We start from the raw sequence: 24,915 nt of genomic DNA on the forward strand, positions 1-24,915 counted from the left end.
CTGGAAGAGGTTGCCAGGGCGATGAGCAGTGCTTGTAGTATTCCCCGTATGTAAACGATGGGGCTCTTTTTGGTGATGAAGAAGTACATGGCAGGCAGGATGAACAATCCATGTAACACCAGACCAAACACCACAGTGACGGCATAGAAACCCAACTTTTTCCCCATGGCCGAGGGATCACTCATCTCCAGGATCTTTCCGGCCACCAAGAACACGATGCCAAACGGGAAGTACCTGCCAGGACGAGGAGTAGCTCAAAGTCAGCAATCGGGGCTGAGATGTTAGTGAACTGTTAGATTTGTGACCTATAGGCAGGTTTCTAAGCAATGTTACCATGAAACTAGTACTACGAGTGTGGGGCGGCAGTGCAAAAGTGGTATCGCAAACAAGGAAATCTCACCTTCAGCTAAGAGCAATCTGATCGGGGCCATGGCTTATAAAAAGGTGGCTGATTGGTTTACACAGCAACTAAGCAAACAACTGCTTTAACCCCATGACACCTGAATTTGTTTACAATAAAACAATTTTAAAAATTATTTGTGTTTTCATTTGCTTTCAGGCTGATGTTAAATAAGTAAAGATTGTTAATTTGTCTATTGAACACAGAAAATATATAAATTCAGGTATGATGTAGGTATGATGCAAATTAGTGACATCAGGCATAAACGAGAAACTAGGGCTTGAAAAAGGTTCCTAGGTACGTATCGAACATGCACAAACAGGCATTGGGGGAATCCTTGTGCTATATCTTGGCTGTAGTCTGAAAGGAAGAGGTGTGATGTAAATTCACGACAATCAGGGTCAAGGGGTTATGGTAAGACAGCTCATGCTTATGGATGTTTAAATAATACTGCAAACATGTCTCAGCCTCTATGATCAATGCTTTTGCGAATTGCGAATTAGAATGAATTTCTCACTACCTTTAAAGCTAGTAGTCTAGCTTAGCATTATCACTGTAATTATGTGTGTCATGTTAGCTAGACAAAGCTGATAGATGTCTATCAGTTTGGCATTTTTATATACAGTCTATGGTGGCTGATGATTTCCACATTAGAGTGACCAGATGTCCCCGTTTTCCTAGGACAGTCCCCGGTTTTGGTGGCCTGTCCTCGTCTGGAGCTGTCCCTGGAAAAGTCCCTGTTTTAAACTGTGTGTTAATTATAGACTGTTTAAGGTGTTAGCGGACCTGGAATCTGATTTTACACGGCCAGAAAGACTGCAGACAGCAGAGCATACAGGTGTGCCAAAAAAAATGCCGTCCATGGGAGACTCGCGCAGCATGTTAAAGCTGTATCACCCAGTCTCTTTACAACTACAGCTGCTTTTATCTGGATCAAACAGACATGACGTACAAACAAACTTCACTTTATGTTCGTGGTGATAGCAAAGGTAAGGTATTCTTTGTGATACTTTAACGTTTCTTTCAACAGAACAATCACAATTGTGGCAAAATAAGTAAATATAGTCTGACATTTATGTGATTATAGGCAATAATAGAAGCCTGTTGTACTCGATGGATTATGTGTTTGGTAGGCCTATATCCTTGTTTATATTTGGAAACCAGACTATAGCCTATAATTAACATGACTTACTGCTGAGCTATATATAAATAAAGACATGATCTCTTTTGTAATTATCCTTATGACTCTACATTATTTAACTTCCTGTGTCTCAACCAAACCAGACCTTTTTACCTGTTGAAATAACTTTAATGGCAAACTCAACCCATAAAATGCAGTATTCCACTTCCCAGAAAGTGATTATTATATATATATATTATTATTATTGACTGAAAGGTAGAATCTGTTTCAAAATGACTTGATTTCATTCTGAAGAAGTATATCTAACAGATTATAAAACCAAAATTGCCCCCCTTTTTTATTACATAATAATTTTTAATCACATACTGACCACCAAACCAAAAATTTCATTTCAGAAATCTGGTCACCTTATTCCACATACAATAAAAAGTTTTTTTTATAAGGAAACTGGTAAAAAGTTTCTTTGTAATACTGAAAATGTTCATATATATCATAACATCGTAGCGATTAATTTTTAAATCTCCTGCTGCATGTGCATACTTTTTTGTATAAGGGAAACCTGTCCATAGCTTCCTAAAGCTAAATAGTATTTTAAAGAAATCCATACCATATGACAATGGCAACAATTCTAAGGACGGCCTCATTCAGGCTCTGACAGAAGTTTACCAAGGCGCTGCCATTTGGCCCCATCCTTCCCAACATGATCCCTGTGAAAATATACAGAACAATCTTAAAAATAAAAGTGAAAGCATTTTCATTTTTAATGATAAATTCTACTTGAAGACAAAAGGTACACATTAGAATTCAAATTAGAGTTATGCAGACTTTTACCCATGGTGGCAGAAAAGATTACAATTCCAAGGACATTCATTCCATCGCTTGTTCCTTCCCGAGTACGTATGAGCACATCAGGAGGTGGAGTCAGGTCAAGAGCGAAGTTCTGGATGTCAGTTCCATTATCATCCTGGATACCATAGATGAGTGCTCGCCGTGTGGTGGACTCTGATTGGGCCTTGCTCACCGTTGGCTTGGTTTTCACAATGTACTCGCTACTTGTTCGATACTGTTTCCAGGGAATAGAAACAAAAGCAGCAAATTTAAGTCCCAAAAAAGCCAATGTGTTTGCAAGCGCTGTGTGATATCAGCAGGTCTTACCTGCTGAAATGTGGCCTGAACCAGATTAGATGGGAACATGTTGCTGCAAGGCAAAGATACACACTTATTAAAACACTCACAAAGAATGGTAAAAATACCATACTGTAAATAAAAATGAATAGTCATAGTTAGGGGGTTCCCACTATAACAGCCCAGTGTTTTGGTGCTACAGAGCAGGAATCGACATATGAACAGTGCAGCTCTCACACTGTAACCTCTCTCTAGGAGGGGTGGTGGTGGCAGTAGACATAAACGCTCACATTTATACACTGTAAAAATTATCAAGGTGGTTCAACTTAAAAACTTAAGCTCAATTGCTGCCTCAAAAATGTGAGTAAACTTTAAGAAAAGCTTTGTTTCAACTCATGATGTTACATTATACAATTTGTTTAATTAATGATCATTTATTGTTTGAAATTGATACTGTGAGTTAAAACAACTCTCTATATTACATTGTCCATTCAAGGAAACTTGCTTTCTCTTGTCAAACAAACAACCCTATACAATTCTAGAACATTTCTTACATACAATTCTTACTTTCACTTGGAAATACGAGTTCACCTGCTGCCTGGAAAATGCAAGTTAACTCAATTTGAAGATTGCCTTTGTTTCAACTAACAAATTCAAGTTCACAAAATTGACATAACTACAGTGTTAAAGTTGTCTTGTTTTTTTAGTTAAATTAACTTTTTATATCTTTAACTTCATACTTTGAGTTATTCTAACATCACAGTTTCAAGTTAAAACAACTTAATCACTTTTACACTACTTTCCATTTCAAGTTAAGGGGATTTAAATTCCAAATTTTGTCTGTTTACATGTAAAAAGGGCCTTGAAGACAGACCACAACAACAGCACCGCTGAACTGTTATCTTCAAGGGCTTGCGATGTGCCAGGGCAGTTTGTTACTGCATCTGTATCTGTTAAACAAATCAAATGTTCTGTATCTGTTCATGGAATGGGTGGGACTAACTGGAAGTGGTATGGGTTAATCAGCAGTTGCTTTATTCATTAGAAAACTATTTTCAGGACAGCAGAATTGAGCATCAGAGCAATGTTTTTGATCACAATAGTAACTGATTTTTTGAAAAGGTTCCTATATATATGGTTTATACAAAACAAATATTGACATGTTTTGCTCTGATGATATTAGTACTGGTAAAAGGTATCTGTACCGGCTACTCGTTTCAACTGAATACTCGCTCAACCCTAATAATTAGTTGAGTATGTATATATTTCTCTCACACTCAAAAGACGCAGCACTTCTTTTTTCTCTTGCTCCCATCTCCACATACTCGCCTTTTTTTCCCAAACTGATAACTTACATACAAAAGTTCAATCAACATGACAAAAGTCTCAAATACTCAACAGAATGAATTAATGCAAGTTTAACTTTCTAAAACTTATGCAGTTGAGTTCAAAATCCAAAAAATCAGAGCTATATGAGTTTTTAAAAAAGAAGCAAGTTGACATAACTAAATGGGTCTGTAATTTTTTTACAGTGTACAAAAAACAAAAACAAAATGAATGATAATTCTATCGTGGCTCCAGGGTAAACAATTATCCTGCACTATAATTGATACAATCCAGTGACATTTACCCTCCTGCCTAAACAAACCAGATCATGAAATAAATTGTACTCTTGCTGGTCCATTTGACTGCAGTTGCTGAAGTAGTGCAATACAGAACTTTCAAGTGCCTACTCGGCAGACTTGACCTCACATCATGTTCCTACTTATTTACTTATTGCAGATATTATATTCTGCAATTTATGGCTTCTTTGGGGTTCATTTGACTGAAACATATACTGTAGCTGACGGGTTTCTGCTGTGAGACAGTATATCCAAATTTGGTTTATTTAACCAAGACCAAAACCTCGTTCTAACAATCATCCAAATACCTGTAGTTGCCCAACCTAAACTTTTAATCCCACATAACTATGGAGTTGCTTTCCAACCAGTCATTTTTAAAACCATCCACTGCACTCTACCCACCAGACACCCTGCTGTTTGGAGCAAGAGGGATGTATAAAGTAGGATAAGCTATATCCGGTCTGACAATAATGGCCTAAACAGACCATTTCTCTCTGCTCCTCACTTTATTGAAAGAAAGTAAGAATATTAGACTAACATTAATCAAGTGGTTGGAAACATGACCCCAAATGAACACTAATGTTGCTCCTAGTTTGCTTAATGTGTAAACAGGCAGGTTTGCCATACAGTATCACCTATGTAAGGTGACAATTTTTCAATGTAGTCTTGACAACGTGTTGGGTTGGTTTTTTTTGTGATCAGCTTTATAATTACACTTCCAAACATGCTTTTTGAAGCAGCTGAACCACCGTTAAAGTTTATACTGACTGCATTCTTAAGGCCACCTGCTGATCTATTCAGCCTGCCTACACAGCTCAGCACTGTCTGATTAATGTCCTGGACTCACCCTATTATTCAACCAACAGAATGAAATAAAATGCTAGGATTAGACTACCAAAAAAAATACTGCAGAGACACAATTTATGACAGGTGACCATTAATAGTCCTGTTTACTAGTACTGGGTCTGAGAAACTGAGTAACATCTTCTATTTAAGAAGATTAAATTTTTGTAGTCAACAATGAAGTCATCCCTAAATATGGGAACCAAAAAGCTTAAGACAACCAATGTTTTTAATCCTTCCTCAGGATTTGTGGCAAATCCACACAGTTTGAAAAACTAGGATGCTGTGAGGATGACGTCTGCTCTAGAAAGGTGTTATTACTTAGTGAGAAGTTATTTTTTGTGAACATGGGAATGAGGTGTGACAGTAACAGTACTTCAATGGTATGTTTTACCTTCTAATCAAATAAAATAAAACAAAGAGGCTACACTCTAATTCCATGGTCACTAAGTAGTAATTGTGGTCACAAGTATCACAAAGTATCCTCTACATCCACTGTAGGGGCCAGTCAGCAATTAATGTCCTCATAAATTAGATACTCCACTGTTTGGTCAAACTTTTCTAACAAATAATTCCTGATATTATGATTGTGCCATACTGGCGACCTGTCCCGATGTAAGCTGGGATTGGCTCCAGCCCCCCGGTTACCTTGAACGCAGGATAAGCGGCTGACGATGGATGGATGGATGATTGTGCCATCATGTGCAAAGCATACAATTATTTGTATGTATAATGAAATGTATTTCTACTGAGCTCTACATAGTGTAAGAACACAGATTGTTTCTTGTCATATTTAGCAACATGGATCAGTAAGAAAGTAAAACACTGAGCAGTATTAATAATCACTTGGGAAATAATGCTGACAAAACATAGATGGAAATTGGATTAGAATTCAACACAAGATAAGTCACAAATATGGCCAGTTTTGAAATGACTCTATTTCAGTTGCATAGAAATCACTCTCACTGCCAAACAAACTGAGCAGAGGTGCACACCTGCAGTATCTTTCTGGTTTTGCCTAAATTACCTGATAAGTGTTTTAACACTCATTACTCAACTTCATCCAAACCAAAGACATAACCTAAAAGTTACACATGGCATGACAGTGATAAATTGTTGTTTAAAATAAAGCTACACTTTTACATATTTTTTATTTTCATGGGTGTGGGGATGTCAGACAAGGACAGAAATAATTCATTTTAAATTTGGTGTTTTTCTACACCCACCAAAAATGCTATATTTACAACAAGAGAAGAAAGAGGTGTTGAGGTGTGGTCAATTAATAGGCATAATATGTCTTTAAATTAAATATTTGGTGTACCAACACATAACAAGCCCTTTAAAATAAGAAATAAAAAACTGCAAACATAATACTTATTTGTGATAAGAAGCAGTATTTGTCATTATTGATCAATGAATTATAGTGATGAATGAGATTTTGTAATCACTGGAGACACAACCATCTATTTATGTCTGAGTTTCGTGCTCTAGTACCTACTGTGCACAAGCCCACCTCTTCAAGTGGAGTCCAGCGTACTGTGCACAGGCACGGCGTGGAGCGATCACTGGTCAAATGAACCGACTTTGGGGGTTAAACATACTCAGGCACGGTACAGCCTTGTGTGAGTACACCCTAACTTTATGGTAACCTCTTTCCCACCATCAATAAACTCCTAATTGAGTAAAGGTTTTAAAAAGTATTAAGCCTATGTTAATAGTTTTTTTAGCTCAGTGGAGCTGAGTAGGCCTACCTGTTTAATTGTGTGGATGTGTGCGCTGTAGCTGGCCATGTGTTGAATTTAATATGTAATATGGAAATATAGGAGCTTAAATGAGGTATACTGCATAATATCAGTAAATGGCAAAATGAGGAAATAAGGCACATACATTTGCCAATACAGTGTTCCCTTTTAGACACAAACGCAGTGTTGTTTGCGTGTGCTTCGGCGGTGTAGCCCAAGGGCCCATCATAACAGCCTACACTGGGGCCGTTGTTACTACCGTACGCCGCTGGAAGGCAGTGAACAACAGCAAACATCTCCACTGTGCTTCAGACTCCAGTCTGGAAGCTGAGCAGGAAAACTAACAGAACGTTTTTTGGCTGCTCTGTAAGTGAGCTATTTAAGCTACATTATTTATAAGAAGTAACATTAATTAGCTGCATGTCATTACTAACGTTACTTACTGGTCCAGGGTTGAGAACCTCAGGTACAACTTGGACTAAACGTTGTAAAACTATGTCCTGTACATCCTGATCCTTAAACTGTATTTCAGTTTTCTGGTTGTTAGGAAAAGAAAGGGTGGTGGTGACAATGGAGGAGCTGAGCTTAGTAACAAACTAGTAACCTTTGAAGCGAATGAGGAGACATTTCTTTGTACTAATGAAATGTGTCGTAATTATACAAAATTACGGAAAATGTTTATGTAAATTTTTACCAATTAATGTAAAAAACAGTAAATTATGACACAAAAGGCAAACATTAATAACCCAATTTAAAATGTGGAGAGCATCAAAACTAACTAAATGACTTACCAGATCTAATGGTTAAAATTCCTCCCCAGTAGACTTCTTTTGCAAGTTGTTTATTTATAATCTGCTCTAGCTTTTACAACATTTTTGTACACAGATATGGTAATAATTATTTTCCAAAATGATATGAAATTGCACATTTCTTATTGGAAAACAGACCATTTTCCAGGGGGAGGACCCCCAAACCCCCCACCCAAATTTGTTTGCATACATGTTCAATTGTTGTTTTATATATCCCGATATAAAAGGGCATACTGCGAGTGCACAGAAAAAATTGCCCCCAGACGTCCTACAGGATTTTGGTTTGCAAACACGTCAACTTTCTCATCCTTTTAGAGTTTGCGTCTGTGCACAGATATGAAAATTCAGCAACATCTGATTTGTGTTCATTTGTTGGACGTGGGGATACAAATATTTGGGTTGATCGAGCTCAATCATGCAGTGCCCTTAAGCGGAACTCACATGAGGTTTAGTTTACTCGTCACGAGGAGCACTACTCCTAGCCTATGAAACCAGTTGTATAGTGTTCTCAGTGGCTCTGCAGGGCAGTGACTACGTCAGAGAAAATAATTGATGTTGATAACTTATCTCAGTTTAGGCTTTGACACCATGGATTTCATTATATACTAGGGGCATGGAGTTTGAAAGACCTATTTCAGACCACAGACCTAACAATGCATTTCCTGAAGTCACTGATTAATGGAACACTTCACATGATAAAGACTTCTAGACTGATTGAAAACCTGTGAGGGACTTTCTTGCACGGTACTAAACTGTTCTGTTTCCTAAAGGGCAGGGACAACTGTGTGTCTATAGATAATTAGGGAAAACAACTAATTATGTTACCATAATTATGCAGATAACACATTTTTACATCACCAGGACTGTGGTCCAATACAAGCCCTGAGTAATTGTACTGAACAAATCAATGATTGGATGTGCCAGAATGTTCTCCAATTAGACTTAACTGAGGTACTTTATGGAGCAAAATATAATGATTAAAAGTCCGTACCCAGCTTCAATCAGCAATGTTAAAAACCACAGACCAAGACAGAAATCTTGGTGTAGTCATGGACTCAGGCATGAATTTCAACAGCCACATTAAGATGATTACAAAGTCAGCCTACTATCACCTTAAGAATAAATAAAGCATAAATCCTTGATATATTCAGGTCTCCCTAAAAATTTATCAGACAGCTGCAGCTGATTCAGAACGCTGCTGCTCGAGTCCTCACTGAAACCAAACAAGTGGATCACGTCACTCCATTTCTGAGGTCTGTACATTGGCTTTTTGTCTGTCAAAGAATTGATTTTAAAATGCTGCAGTTTATAAAGCACTGAATGGTTTAGGGCCAAAACACATTTGTGATCTTCTGCTACGTTATGAATCATCCAGACCTCTCAGGTGGTCTGGGATCAAGTCTGCTTTGTGTCCCCAGTGTCAAAATTAAACATGGAGAAGCAGCATTCAGTTTTTATGCACCATGTATCTGGAACAAACTCCCAGAAAACTGCATGCTTGCTGCCTTTTATTAAAGAAGTATATTTTATTTTTGTATTATTCTATTTTAGCTTCTATTTTATTTTCTATTCTCTTAGCTCTTTGACTACTTTTTATAAATGTATTCAAATCTCCTTTTGTTGTGTGTTTCTTTTGCACTTTGTCTCAAATCGTTTGATGTTTTGTGTGAAGCACTTTAAATCATCTTGCTGCTGAAATGTGCTATATAAATAAACTTGCCATTCTGCAAATTTATAGTCAGATGGATGTTATGATGGTCTTACCGGATGAGGTCCAGCAGAGCATCAGCAGAACTCATGATAGGCTTGCCGCTGTCCTCAGAGTCCTCTTTCTGGGCCGCACCGCCTGGGTGGATGATAGAGACCATGATGATCCCCACTATCACGGCCACAAAGGTGGTCCACAGGTAATAAGACACTGTGATCAGACCAAGCCGACTGGAACACTTGGCGTCGAGGGCTGCCAGTCCTGACATCAAACTGGAAGAGGAAACATCCAAGTTAGACTGATGGTTTCTTTGTTTTCATAATACATGTTGAACCATGATTTAGTGAATGTGTTAATGCAATTAAAAAATAAACAAGAGTGCTCCATTGTCCGCCTTGTTTGTCTATTCACCCTGCTAATGCCTGCCTGCCCACGCATGGAAATTCTCCACCTGAAGCTCATCATTGCACATCTTGCAGCAGTAGTGTCATATAAACCTCTGTGATTTTTTACCTTTAAACTTCCTCCATGTCTGCAACTGGGCACACATTAGTCCCTGGCCTTACAATTCAAAATGTATACAACTTATGTTGACGATGTTGGGAGGTGTAAAAACCACGTATGTTTAGAATTCCAGGTGCTTTGTAATGGTTTTACTAGGCTGAAACCTTGGCCAACATTCTTAACCTATAACGGGGTATGTAGTCTTTCGATCAATCTGAAAACCTCAAACATAAAACTTGGACATTTCCATTGAGAAAGCAATCTCACTACCATTCTTTGCAACTGAAGACCAAGTTCAAACATCCATCCTCACATTGCATTTATTCACATAGCTTGAAATGTGTTGGAGAGAAAGTATAATGTTTTCAGACTCAGGCCTGCATGTTACATTTATACATCAATAACTAGTAACCACCAGAGGATCTACCAGTAACCACAGACTTTTAATCACAGCCAAGCTGGCATCACATCAGTGTTAGGGGTGTTTGTCGGGATGGAAGGATCAGTGCTTAATCCCCCACTGCCTTCAGTCAGGGACAGAATGCTGGGCGCACACAGTGATGAATGCAGTACATGCTCGAAGCAGCTGTGCCATTATTGTGTTTTTATCCAACACAACAAACATAGTTTAAGAAAAAAAGATAGAGAACCATATCATAAGCTCATCTGAGTGCAGTGTACATAAATGCTGATGGTTTGTCAATTTATTTTTGACAATTCAGACAGTTTTTAGTCTTGTATGCAATACATTTTACTCGACAACCATGGACAAAATAGGTCATGTGACCACACCAATGTGTGACCAATAGTCATCCATTTTACTCATCCTGTGATGGAGAAAGGCCCATGGAATAAGTGATAAGCACATTTAAGAACCTAAATCATTTTTGTTGTGATTCTTATGTCGGAACAATTACAGACAGGTTTGAGAAAACGTTACACATATGTAGTGCTTTAGGAAGTTACAATAGCTGGATGACACAATTTTATTAAAATGGCAGGGATGGGGTATTTTGAGACCTGGGGGAAGTTGAGCCAGATATGTTGCTGCAATTTTATAAGACACCTAAAGTAAAAACTGGCTTAACTCACCCCTGTAGAGGTGAAAACTAGAGCACACAGAACATCAAGAAATTCTTTAGGGAATGTGCAAATTAAATTTCCTCATAGCAACAACTCTGATGAAGAAGGTTTTGCACCAAAACTTCAGTTAATTTGCATTTCAATTACAAACCAGATGACCTGTGATCTCCGGTTCCCTCTATTCCCTTTATTGTCAGCTGCATCCCGTAATCTTTAAAGCACTAGGCTTTCATTATTATATTATTATTTTTATGAGTATAACTCAATGTCACTGTTCAGTATATCCACACAAGCCTTAATAGAAAGTCAAGATCAAGTGTCAGCCATTCATATTTGCCACCAGGGGATGAGGATCCAGGGACTGATGTTTGACAAACTCTCATGAAGGTACATGATTTCTGACAAAATTAAGATCTTTTATCAAAGAAATGTCCCCTTAATAGCAAACAAAGGAAAAAATTGTGTAATATATTTTACACCCAGCCCTAGATTGAGTGTCATTAATTTTTTTAATGAAACTTTACTGGTTACCTCTAATGCCAAAGTGCTCTAAGCCTCACTGTATAATGTGCCCTGTGGAGTTATCTTGTAGTTTCTGTTTGCATTCAGTGTTACTCACCGGAATGTATTATGTGCATCTGCAGGTCCTTCAAGCACACGCTGTTGAGCTCTCAATCATTCATGCACAGTCACACTCACACACTCACACACACACACACAAATGGTGAAAGAGCAAGCCCTGGTCAAACCACGAGGAGCAATTTGGGGTTCAGTGTCTTACTCAAGGACACATGTAGACAAGAAGAACCTGGGATCAAATGTTGAACTCAATGGACGATCTGCTCTTCTGAGCCAAAGCGGCCCAGTTTTAGAGAGTAATTTCCCAGTGATTGTTTCATATTTAGTCTTAGCTTCTCTGCGGTTGTAAAGCTGGCATTGATTCCGGAGGAGAGCTGAGTTAAAATGATTGATGGATATAAGAGTAGGCTAGCATCTTCAGTTAACACTGTGAGAAATATATTTTTTAGATTGTTAGATTATCAGGACTCACCGTATTTAAAGGTTAAGTGTGTAAGATTTAGCCTCATCTGGCGCTGTCTAGTCTACCGCCCCCCGCCTTCAAAGAGCAGAGGATAGCTACAGTGGCTGACACAGGACAAATATATAATAAATTATATTTATTACTGGAGATACTGGGTGAATGAAAAAGTGTCCGTAGCTTGATGGATGCGGATCAAACACCGGAACACACACACTGCAGCACATGCTTTATTGTGAGCATGTGAAGAGGGGAAAGTGGGATCAAACACACAACCTTTTAGGTGAGAGTCCTGCGCTTTACTAACTGACCTAACACCATAATATTTAGTTCAAATATTTTGCCTTATATTCTCACCCACCATCTAATGGATAAAAAAATTGCTCCGATGCAAAACTTATTTACTGACTGCATATTATTACTTATTCCTCTTCAAACGTAACTATTCAACATAGTGATAAGCATCTACACTGTGCGCTCTTTAGAGCTGTTTGTCCTTTTTGGGCTACTGTAGAAACATGGCAGTGCAACATGGCGACGTCCATTGAAGGTTATGTAGATATAAATGTCTCATTCTAAGGTAATAAAAACATAACGGTTCATTATGTAAGGTCTTTATACACCAGTGAAAACATGGTTATGGATCTTATATTACATTTCTGTCACTCAATCCTCAGACATATTACACACTGGACCTTTAACTTTGGAAATAGGTTTTTAACAAGTCTGTTTAACAGTCACCTGATGTAATAATCAAAGGGTCATTCTCTCCAAACAGACGTGGGCAGACAGATAGGTGGGACCTTTACACAGACAGATGGTTGACACTACGGGGGCAGAGAAGATACTTTTTTACTTCATACATTAACATGACTTTGAGCTCAGGACCTGTCTAAGACGTTAAATGCTAGAATTGAATCAATATTTGCATGAGGTCACTATGTCTCTGGCTCATTTAAAAGGGAGAGGACACCATTCTTGCCCTCCTCCCGTACTCTACGTACATTTGACCATGTTATGTTTATTAAACGTTTTCTATTACATAACTTTAAACTGAGAGGTAAGAAGCCATTTCTATAATTGGTTCTATAATTGGTTACATACAGTTTTGCCATATTACAGTACTTCACGCCTCAAAGTGTTAAAATCAATGGCACATCCATAGGCGTCGCTGGACCCTTTTTAAATGTAAAATGGTTTACACCTCTTAGCGTTGTTCTTGGATGTGTAGGGCTGTAATCAAGTTAGCAACAATAACGTTACATCTGCAACGTCCGATCAAGTTTGCGATCATAAATACGCAACGTCCATTACAATTTCTAAATAAAACTACAGGGTTACGTGAAACGGGACGTTGTTACCATTGTGAAACCTTGCATCCTCGTTTAATTTGGCAAGATAGTCTTAAAACTTATAGGAAGGCCCTCCGTAATGCCAGAGCAGCGTACTACTCGTCATTAATAGAGGAAAATAGGAACAACCCCAGGTTTCTTTTCAGCACTGTAGCCAGGCTGACAGAGAGTCACAGCTCTATTGAGCCAAGTATTCCCATAGCTCTCAGTAGTTACGATTTCATGAGCTTCTTTAATGATAAAATTCTAGCTATTAGAGACAAAATTCACCAAGACCTGCCCTCAATTGGCACCGACTTATCTCTTAACTCAGGAACCTTAGAAACAGCTGTAGAACCAGATACATGTTTAGACTGTTTTGCTTCCCTCAATCTTTACCAACTAACTTCAATAATTTCTTCATCTAAACCATCAACCTGCCTCTTAGACCCCATCCCGACTAGGCTGCTTAAAGATGTTTTACCCTTAGTCAGCACCTCTATACTAGATATGATCAATCTATCTTTATCAACAGGCTATGTACCACAGTACTTTAAAGTAGCTGTAATTAAACCTCTTCTGAAAAAGCCCAAACTTGATCCGGATGTTTTATCAAACTATAGACCTATATCTAACCTTCCATTTCTCTCTAAGGTTCTGGAGAAAGCAGTTGCTAAACAGCTGTGTGACTTTCTACAGAGCAATAGTTTATTTGAGGATTTTCAGTCAGGATTTAGAGCTCATCATAGCACAGAGACAGCACTGGTGAAAATTACTAATGACCTCCTTATTGCATCAGACAAAGGACTTGTCTCTGTACTGGTTTTATTAGATCTTAGTGCTGCATTTGATACCATTGACCATCAGATCCTATTGCAGAGACTGGAATATTTCATTGGCATTAAAGGAACCGCTCTAAGCTGGTTTAAGTCCTATTTATCAGATCGATTTCAGTTTGTACATGTTAACGATGAGTCCTCCATGCACGCCAAAGTTACTCATGGAGTTCCTCAAGGATCTGTCCTTGGACCAATCCTCTTCACTTTATATATGCTTCCTTTAGGCAATATTATCAGGAAACATTCCATAAGCTTTCATTGTTATGCAGATGATACTCAGTTATATCTATCGATCAAGCCAGATGAAACTCATCAGTTAGCTAAACTTCAAATGTGCCTTCAGGATGTTAAAACCTGGATGAGCTGTAATTTTCTATGTTAAACTCAGATAAAACTGAAGTTATTGTTCTGGGGCCTAAGCACCTCCGTGACGCATTATCTAAAGATATAGTTTCCCTGGATGGCATCGCCTTGGCCTCCAGCACCACTGTGAGGAATCTTGGAGTTATCTTTGATCAGGACATGTCGTTTAAGTCCCACATTAAGCAAATTTCAAGGACCGCCTTTTTTCACCTACGTAATATTGCGAAAATCAGGAACATCCTGTCTAAAAATGATGCAGAAAAACTAGTCCATGCATTTGTTACTTCTAGGCTGGATTACTGTAATTCCTTATTATCAGGCTGCTCGAAAAAGTCCATTAAGACTCTTCAGCTGATCCAGAATGCTGCAGCACGTGTTCTGACAGGAACCAGGAAAAGAGATCACATTTCTCCTGTTTTAGCTTCTTTGCATTGGCTTCCAGTAAAATCCAGAATAGAATTTAAAATCATTCTTCTTACCTACAAAGCTCTTAATGGTCAGGCACCATCTTATCTTAAAGAGCTCATAGTACCTTACTACCCCACCAGAGCACTGCGCTCCCAGAATGCAGGGTTACTTGTGGTTCCTAGAGTCTCCAAAAGTAGACTAGGAGCCAGAGCGTTCAGCTATCAAGCTCCTCTCCTGTGGAACCAGGTTCCAGTTTGGGTTCAGGAGGCAGACACCATCTCCACATTTAAGAGTAGGCTTAAGACTTTCCTCTTTGATAAAGCTTATAGTTAGGGCTGGCTCAGGTAGTCCTGAACCATCCCTTAGTTATGCTGCTATAGGCCTAGACTGCCGGGGGATTTCCCATGATGCACTGAGCTCCTCTCTCCTCTACTTTCTCTCCCTCTGTATGCAACCTTATCCCATTATTGCATGTTACTAACACAACTTCTCCCCTTTCTGGTAGTCTTGTGCTTTCTCGTCCCTCTCCTCTCTCCTCCTATCACTTCCTGCAGGTTTTCTGGCTCTGGAGCTGTGGAGCCTGGATCTGTGGCTGCGGGTCGCCTGCTGCCCCCGTGTTCCTGCTCGACACCCTCTACTGCAACGACTATTGTTGCTAGTCTTATTGTTATTATAATCATTAACATTACGATGGTTACCATTAACACTATTATAAATATCTGTACCATTTTTCATTTAGTTTATAGCAACATTACCTTCGCTGTCTGTACCTCTGTGTGTATATTGTGTAGGCTGCCTCCCTCCCCTCTCTCTCTCCTTACATCCCTCTCTCTCTCTCTCTCTCTCTTTCTCTCTCTCTCTCTCTTCACTCTCTTTCTCTCTCTCTTTCTCTCTCTCTCTCTCTCTCCCAACCGGTCGAGGCAGATGGCCGCCCACCCTGAGCCATGGTTCTGCTCGAGGTTTCTGCCTCTTAAAAGGAAGTTTTTCCTTGCCTCTGTCGCCTAGTGCTTGCTCTTGGTGGGAACTGTTGGGCTTCTGTAAATATCATCACAGAGTACGGTCTAGACCTGCTCTTTTATGAAAAGCGCTGTGAGATAACTGTTGTTGTGATTTGGCGCTATATAAATAAAATTGAATTGAAATTGAATTGAATTGAAAAAACAAATCAAAGGTAAAATCCAGTGTTTACCATGTTGATGGGAGGATAAGGAGGGACTATCTTTCTGGGCACGGGAAGAGAAATTGGAGTGAGTTTTGGAAACAGCAGTCAGTAAAGTAACCTTAAACTTTTCTCGTGTCAACGTTTTCTCCTGTCAAAGTCTGATGTCGGCTAATGTTAAGTCACTGTGCAGCTGCACTGAATCTCTCTCATCTTGGTCTTGCTAACCGCTGCTGGTCTATCTGAGTTGGCTTCTTTACAGACTTTGTGTTTGAAAAATATTAGAGTGAAATACTACTATTTATTACGTTTGATAAATGCTGACAGGCCATGGTGTTTATAATCTGCAGCCCGGAAAAGATAACCGCATCGCACTTGAACATGCGTTCATATGCTTGTTTATGAAATTAAACTTGTGTATTCCAGCAGCAACATGTGAGACTAGTCCTGACGATACACTGATGTGATGGCACTCCACATCAGCGGTATGAAAACCTTCCAGCTTTGTTTTCCTCTGCCGCTGTTGCTGCAGCGTTCTGTGTGACGGCGGGAGCAGAGGGCACTGTGAGCGAGTGGCTGGCCGGCCTCACACGCTCCTCACGCGGGTTGGCGCAGGCTTCCCCCGCAGCCACTTGCGGAGCACCTCAACTCCGACAATATTCAAGCACATTTTTTGTTCTGCCATCACTTCTCGTAAAACTGTCAATATTCGAAATCTACACAGCTGATTTCTCACCTCAAAACTTCTCAGAAGTGGATTTAGTGATGAAATTCCTTACGAAAACTGTAATATATAAAACTTTCTGTTGCTGGCCTCTGTCTGGCGCACGCAATGATGATGCAGTGAATAGTAACGATTCTCTCTGACCAATCAGCAGTCTGTCTTGTCTTCACCTTACATTTTAGTATACTAGCTTGGTTTGAGGGCGTGAGGGCGTGCCTGACCCCGCTAACCGCTTGGCAAGCTTTATGAAGTGTTTTCATTGTGATGTCACAAGTACAGGAAGTGAAGTCCTGGACTACAAACAAGCTGTTTTCAAGCGGTTCAGAGCAGAGCTTTCTGTGGGAGATGGGAACTCCCTTTGGGCTGGACTTTGGGCTTTTTCACTTTGCAAACCTGTTACATGCACAAAAAAGATATATAACTCAATAAAGGAGAGGGAAAACCAAAAAGCATAATACCACCTCTTTAAAAGGAAAACCTCTGAGGGCTGTTACACTATTAAACGTTTACCATTCATATTTTATCTGTTGCCTATTGTAGCTTTCAAAATCCCAGCCCGTCCTCACCAGAAAAACAGCTGTATATGTTGTTTGTTCAAGCAGCTTATTACGACCCATATTTCCTTTTTATTGTAGTGGCCATATGACGGTAGCAAAGGAAGAAGTGGGCTGATTGGGTCAAACCTAGGACTGTCACACAGGAGACCAGCATTCGAGTCTCATGTAAAACCAAGTCAGTGTTGGGTGATTTAGAGTTTTAAGTTTAATAGTGTTACTGACCTATGTCACGTGACCTACCTAACGGTAATATGTGGCTTTGGAGGTATTGACAAATTACCTATTTTGTTATTTAGGTATGAGGACATGTTGCCAAATCCAGAAGATGGTGCAGTAGGAGCTGTCACAAATTATTATATAGCGCTGTATTTGATACCATTGAGCATCGGATCCTATTACAGAGAGTGGAATATTTCATTGGCATTAAAGGAACCTCTCTAAGCTGGTTTAAGTCCTATTTATCAGATCGATTTCAGCTTGTACATGTTAACGATGAGTCCTCCATGCACGCCAAAGTTAGTCATGGAGTTCCACAAAGATCTGTGCTCGGACCAATCCTCTTCACTTTATATATGCTTCCTTTAGGCAATATTATCAGGAAACATTCCATAAACATTCATTGTTATGCAGATGATACTCAATTATATCTATCAATCAAGCCAGCTGAAACTCATCAGTTAGCTAAACTTCAAATGTGCCTTCAGGATGTTAAAACCTGGATGACCTGTAAAATGTGTGAAACTCAGATAAAACTGAAGCAATTGTTCTAGGACCCAGGCACCTCTGTGATGCATTATCTAAAGATATAGTTTCCCTGGATGGCATCACCCTGGCCTCCAGCACCACTGTGAGGAATCTTGGAGTTATCTTTGATCAGGACATGTCCTTTAACTCCCACATTAAGCAAATTTCAAGGACCGCCTTTTTTCACCTACGAAATATTGCAAAAATTAGGAACATCCTGTCTAAAAATGATGCAGAAAAACTAGTCCATGCATTTGTTACTTCTAGGCTGGATTACTGCAATTCCTTATTATCATGCTGCTCGAAAAAGTCCATTAACACTCTCACACAGCTGATCCAGAATGCTGCAGCACGTGTTCTGACAGGAACCAGGAAAAGAGATCATATTTCTCCTGTTTTAGCTTCTCTGCATTGGCTTCCTGTAAAATTCAGAATAGAATTTAAAATCCTTCTTCTCACCTACAAAGCTCTTAATGGTCAAGCACCATCTTATCTTAAAGAACTCATAGTACCTTACTACCCTACTAGAGCACTGCGCTCCCAGATTGCAGGGTTACTTGTGGTTCCTAGAGTCTCCAAAAGTAGACTAGGAGCCAGAGCGTTCAGCTATCAAGCTCCTCTCCTGTGGAACCAGGTTCCAGTTTGGGTTCAGGAAGCAGACACCATCTCCACATTTAAGAGTAGGCTTAAGACTTTCCTCTTTGATAAAGCTTATAGTTGGGGCTGGCTCAGGTGAGTCCTGAGCCAGCCCCCATGTTCCTGCTCGACACCCTCTGCTACAATTGTTGGTACTAGTCCTTTTGTTATTATAATCATTAAGCATTACGATTATTATCATTAACACTACTATAAATATCTGTACCATTTTTCATTCAGTCTATTGCAACATTACATTTACTGTCTGTACCTGTGTGTGTATATTGTGTAGGCTGCCTCCCCCCTCTCTCCTTCCATACCTCTCTCTCTGTCTCTCTGTTCCTCTCTTGCCCTCTCTCTCTCTCTCTCTCTCTCTCTCTCTCTCTCACCCCCAACTGGTCGAGGCTGATGGCCGCCCCCCCCCTGAGCCATGGTTCTGCTCGAGGTTTCTACCTCTGTCGCCTAGTGCTTGCTCTTGGTGGGAACTGTTGGGTTTCTGTAAATAACATAACAGAGTACGGTCTAGACCTGCTCTTTTATGAAAAGCGCTCTGAGATAACTGTTGCTGTGATTAGGTGCTATATAAATAAAACTGAACTGAATTGAATTTGTATTTGACCTGCATCATCAGTTTGAATTTAAACTTTATAAAACGCTACTGCCTACAGTAACATTAGCTTAAAGAAATTTACTTGGTGCTCAAGAGAAAAAGCATGAGCAGGCTAACAGCAGCACAAGTTGAAAATCATACATCACCTTATTGTTAACGTTTCCCCTTTCTGTGGCTGTAGTGCTGGCAACAAAATTAACTAAACAATCTCAGATCTGCTTTGGGGTGGTGACCGACTGATACATGTTTCCCCTTACCATAGCTGGATGCACTGGCTGTTGAGACCATTCAGTACTACAAACCCCTTTGCTGGAACTCGACCCGACTCACCGGCTTCTGATACTAGTTCTCACACATACTCACTCCCCTCGACACGCTTCATAAATGTCAAATTGCAGCACGTACACTGAAGAATACCAAAGAGACCACTTAGGCCTTTCAGGCTCGCTAGATTCTTTTCCACAGTCAGACATTAGACCCAGTGCTTGTTAGCTGATCAGTCTGTGGATATTGTTCCTGCTGCCTGTGGACTTCTGACGTCTGACTCCTGCAGTTTGGTTGATGATTACTGATAATAATAATAATCTCCATTTATTATTTTTATGATCCAACATTAATATGAGTTGGAGCACATTCTATATGTGTGCCGTCACTCCTGAGGCCTGAAAGGTGTGCACCTAATACTCGAACAATGTATTTTTTGGTGCACTTTATATCTTCTCCCTTGACTCAGATTTCTCTCTAATTCTCAGCATACCATTGCAGTACCTACAGTATTTGAAAGTACACTTAGGCTTACATATTGTATAATAACTCACAGAACACATATCATGGAAAACTCCAAAAAAACCAAATGGGTAAATGGGATAAAGCAGTGAGGGTAATAATGAAGTGCAGGAGACAGACATCAGTACCTTGACACAACGAGTGGGAGAATCAGCATCTTCAGCATCCTCATCAGCAGCTCTCCGGGAAACTGGAAGTACTTTACCTCCTGTCAGGGAGAGAGAAGAAGAAATAATGGTCACAGGTAGTTTTCTGAAGAGCATTAGACAGCTAGTGAAAGGAACTTGATGTTATTCAAAAACAGGAACAAGGCATTGTTAGGATATCTGGAGCAGTGCCCGAGCTGAAAATGAACGCAATGACTGCAACATTATAAAATTGAAAGGAAGAGTGAAGAATCTATTTTTCTTTATCAGCGAATTTACAAATTGACTATAAATGAGCCACGACTTGGTAACTTGGAAATCAGGAAAGCTGAATTATTTCTTGAAAAGTCTTTGTGGAAGTATTAAAATAAAATCCATGTAAATGAGGCATTTTCCCGGTTAGCACAGAATAAAAGTGATGCTTTCAGTTTTTTACACAATAGAAGCAAGCCTTTGATGTTTCTTGTTGGCTCTGGTCATCAAAAGTCAGACTGAAGCTGGATTTACTTGTGTGTTAAGAGAATACTATGGTGGCTGGGTGGATAATACATTAGCTATAACTCCTTATGACGTTAATACAGCTAATATGTTTGCAAACAGTTGTCAGTTTCACACATTCAGCAGACACAGAGCAACATTAGCACTCGTTGTGGAGTCATGTATCTGACCACCTGAAAAATGTAAATGCTCTGTACTTGCATAGCACCTTTCCAGGCTTTTCGACCACTCAAAGCGCTTTTACACTACATCTGCATTCATTCACTGAGCCTAAGTGCTCAAACAGAAAATAATATTCACACACTGGCGGAAAAGCCACCAGAGGTAATTTGGGGTTCAGTATCTTGTCCAAGGACACTTCGACATGCAGCCTGGAGGAGCGGGGATTGAACTGCCAACCTTCCGATTAACTGGTAACCCGCTCTACCTCTTGAACCACAGCCTCCCCTGTGTGCAATTTTCACTCTCCTTTTAGATTTGATTTAGCCTTCACTAACACCTGAACAAAACATCTGGCTCTTTAGCTGCTAAATGCTCCGCTATGTTCACCAGCAAGTCGCTAACACTGTCTGCCTTTGGGGGCTGGGCAGGTAGTATACAAGGAGTTAATCACACCTTTTTTGCTGAAAACAGCTGCCTGTTGCTAGAACGGCTTAATGAAAATGTAATTTGGGGACCATAGAACCACAATAATGAATCAAAAATGGCTGAACGAAGGGAGATGTGTTGATCAGTTGACTACTACTTTGTTTTAATGCAAGAAATCACTTCCCGCTGGCTCAGACACTCCCGAAGCAAGAAGGAGTCTGTGTCTTGACACGCTGTCACTGGCCTGTATTGCTCAATAGGCTGTGTGCTGTTCCAGAGACTTGCGTAGGTGGAAGCAATATTTTTTGGCACATGAAAACTAGAATCACTTGCTAAACGAAGGTAGAAGAGGGTTATAGAAAAGGGAGTCAGTGAGCCACAGCAAAATACAGACAGTTAAATCTAATTTGAAATTAACTGGAGAGCAGACATAAATTTCATCTAAAGGCCTAAGAAGGTTGGGTGACACTTTGGGCAGAAGTCTTCAGATCTCACAGGCTTTTTGTGTATTTGTTTCATTGCCCGCTGGGCTTTACACTGGCGTCGATCCAAAGCAGCAGTGGACAGCTGTTCTCTATGAGCTCTGCTGTCCCATCCCCTGCCGCAATACCTCATATCTCTGTCAATATTAACTTGGCAGTGTGTCACGTGTTTAAAAAGCTTCTTTCCTCCCAAGTCATCTCTGTGGTCATGGTGTGGTTTAGGCTTTCTGCCACAATAGTCAGTGTTTGACAATCCTGCATTTTAAAGTGTAGTTGTTGTTCACATACTTGTAAACAGCTCATGGGGAAGAGGTAGAATGACTCGATGGTTTACATACTCAGCTTAGCTCCCTGTTCACATCCTACCTCAAGGGCCGCACTTGCAGGATAATCTTGTAGCCTCACTACTGGGGTCCCTCAGGGTTCCGTTTTGCACAGATTTTCACAGATAGACTGGGCATTTAAGAGGAAACTGATGCTCTAACAGGTCAGTGACCCAAACAGCTAAACTGAATCTGCATTGGCTTTAAAAACAGTCAGTGTCCCTGCCAAAATCCTAACTTAATTCCTATGAAAATTGATAGGATGATATAAGGTCAACACTTAACATGCATTACCCAAACTGAAAAAGAGTCTAGTTAAGTAGATGCAGAAAGCACATTTTAAGGAATACATACTTAGAGCCTTTGAGATAACACGAAAGAAAATCTTTCTCTTATACATTGTTACATTTCATTTACAGTCATGTGGCAGCAGGGGACAAACTCTTGCCATTCACAAGTAATGTCATAAGTTTTGGCTATGAAGTCTCAAGTGAAGAAAAAAAGGAATGTTGTCCTAAATATTGTGTTCTCATGGAATTAGGAATAGCAGCAACATTAGGCTAACATTGCTCCATCCATTTGTTTTAGGCTTTATATCTAAATTTGATAATCTGGGGTATCTTTTACTGTAGTAATATTGTATTAGGATATTATACCTTCTTATCTTATATGTTATTATTATAAAAGCTTGGATTAAGTAAGACATGGCTTTGTAAACCTCATCTTTGTCATTTACTACTACTGAGGCGGGATGAGAGAAAAAAACAGTTGTTGGTCTGAGACCAGTACAGTATCTGCTAATCAAAAGTTGTGTATTGTATAGAGCGGATGGGAATGAGAGTGAGGTTAGGGATGTCAGGGGAGATGAGAGGACATTTATTGAGGGGCTGCAGGGTGAGGCCGGCGCATAATGACAGCTAAAGAGCTTTTCTGTTGGGTATTAAGCAGAGAGAGCTTAGTTTGCTGTATAAGAGCAGGATCAGCACTCACATACAACCAGCAGAGAAGGTCTGACTCTGCTCTGCTCATCTTGCACTCATGCATATGGGTGAATGTGTATTTGCCTGCATGTGTTTGTGTGTAAGTGTGTTGTTTGTGGTACATAGGGCAAGTGCAGCTGTTTTCAAAGGACAAGTCAACAGGACAGCCACAGTTTGACAGGTTTAATCAGCCAAGCAACGGCGTAACATCACCTATGGAGACAAGCACCAATGTGTTTATTTTACTGAATTTGATGATGAACTCCGCCCAGCTGATGTTTCCACCACCACTTCATTACAATTCCAGCTTACACTGGGAACTGTAATGAAGTGGTGGTGGAATTTTGATGTAGATGAATTAAAAAATGCAAAATTTGATGCTTTTCTTTAAAAGAAAGAAAGGAATAGAAACAGCATGTATTTTCAGTTAAGTATAATCCTAATCATAAAAAAAGAGTACTAAAGCCTTGAACATTAACAGTCTCAAAAGCTAACAAATTCATTTACACTGACCTTGATAAAACTATTGATACTATGACTTCATATATATATATATATATATATATATATATATATATATATATGTGCATATATATACTGTATATATATAGTACATATTTTAATTTAACATTTCTTCATGTTGTGACTGAAGTTGCAAATGGAACATTACCTGTTTAGATCTGTCAAATTCTTCAAAGTATGGCTTAAAGGAATACCTGAATGTCATTCAGCAGTAGGGTGCTGTGTTAAACACGCATGGTAAAATGGCCTTTTCTGTGGATGAGATATGGCAGAATAATTGAACTCCATGATAGCCATCTTAATCATAACATATTGCTGAATATGATAAAAGCATGTAGAAATGCAGAAACTGGTATTCAAATCCTTTTATCCCCCTGTGGGATGACTATTTGCTTTGTTGTTTGTTTATCCTTATTAAATCCACTTCTGGTGTGCAATGACATTCTGTCATCATCAGCTGATCCTAATTTATCTACAAGGGATCCTGCTGTGACCTATGGAGTAAAACTTAATCACTTGGAGATGTCGGTAATTGTAAACTGAATTTTAGTTATGAAACCACAGAGAGACCTGAAACATGGACTAGTGTATAAAATTATAGGCGCATCTCAGAATATTAGAATATTGTGAAAAAGTTCCCCTGTAATTTAAGTCAAAGTAAAACTTTAACATATTCTAGATTCATTGAATATTTCAGGCTTTTTTTTGTTTTAATCTTGATGATCAAAAATCCGTATCTCATTCCATATCTCTCCCGGCTCTGCTGCAGGACAAGCTCTCCCAGCTGAACGTGCCTGACTCCACCGCAGGGGCAAGGGCCGGCTGCAGCGTATCATTTGCTCTTCTTTCTCTTCAGGACCTGTACACCGCGATCCTGGACACAAACTGTTTCAGTCACTCCCCTCTGGCAGGAGGCTGCAGGACCAAAACCCTCGCCACAAAAACAGCTTCTACCCTTCTGGAGCTAGCTTTATTAACAAGGCCCGTGTCCCTCACTGACACTTCCCCCTTCACTCTAAAATACTGTATATATATTTTATTTCACATCATTGCACATACTCGGTATATTGCACATATTTGTTGTTTGTTGTTAAAAGTTTATCGTTATTCTTCTATATTTTATATTTTGTCAATCTATATTTACCCATATTTATATATGTCTAGATTTACTTATGTCAACTGTATGTTTGTCTGTTTGTCGTG

The 24,915-nt window shown here is 39.5% G+C and overlaps 1 protein-coding gene across 1 annotated transcript in view; it reads right to left on the reverse strand.

Moving 5' to 3' along the window:
* The window catches only part of slc1a7b (solute carrier family 1 member 7b), a 42,697-nt gene that overhangs the window by 6,571 nt on the left and 11,211 nt on the right, over positions 1-24,915 (reverse strand). The window contains exons 2-7 of the mRNA XM_038716813.1: positions 20,302-20,381; positions 9,447-9,662; positions 2,697-2,739; positions 2,373-2,604; positions 2,149-2,248; positions 1-234 (exon numbers count right to left, since the gene is read on the reverse strand). Coding sequence (XP_038572741.1) covers positions 1-234; positions 2,149-2,248; positions 2,373-2,604; positions 2,697-2,739; positions 9,447-9,662; positions 20,302-20,381 — 905 coding nt within the window. The remainder of the gene's footprint in view (positions 235-2,148; positions 2,249-2,372; positions 2,605-2,696; positions 2,740-9,446; positions 9,663-20,301; positions 20,382-24,915) is intronic.

This window comes from Micropterus salmoides, unplaced genomic scaffold (genome assembly GCF_014851395.1).
Source record: "Micropterus salmoides isolate LMB-PRFRI ecotype aquatic unplaced genomic scaffold, ASM1485139v1 Ms_hic_scaffold_13, whole genome shotgun sequence".
NCBI classification, from domain to species: domain Eukaryota; kingdom Metazoa; phylum Chordata; class Actinopteri; order Centrarchiformes; family Centrarchidae; genus Micropterus; species Micropterus salmoides.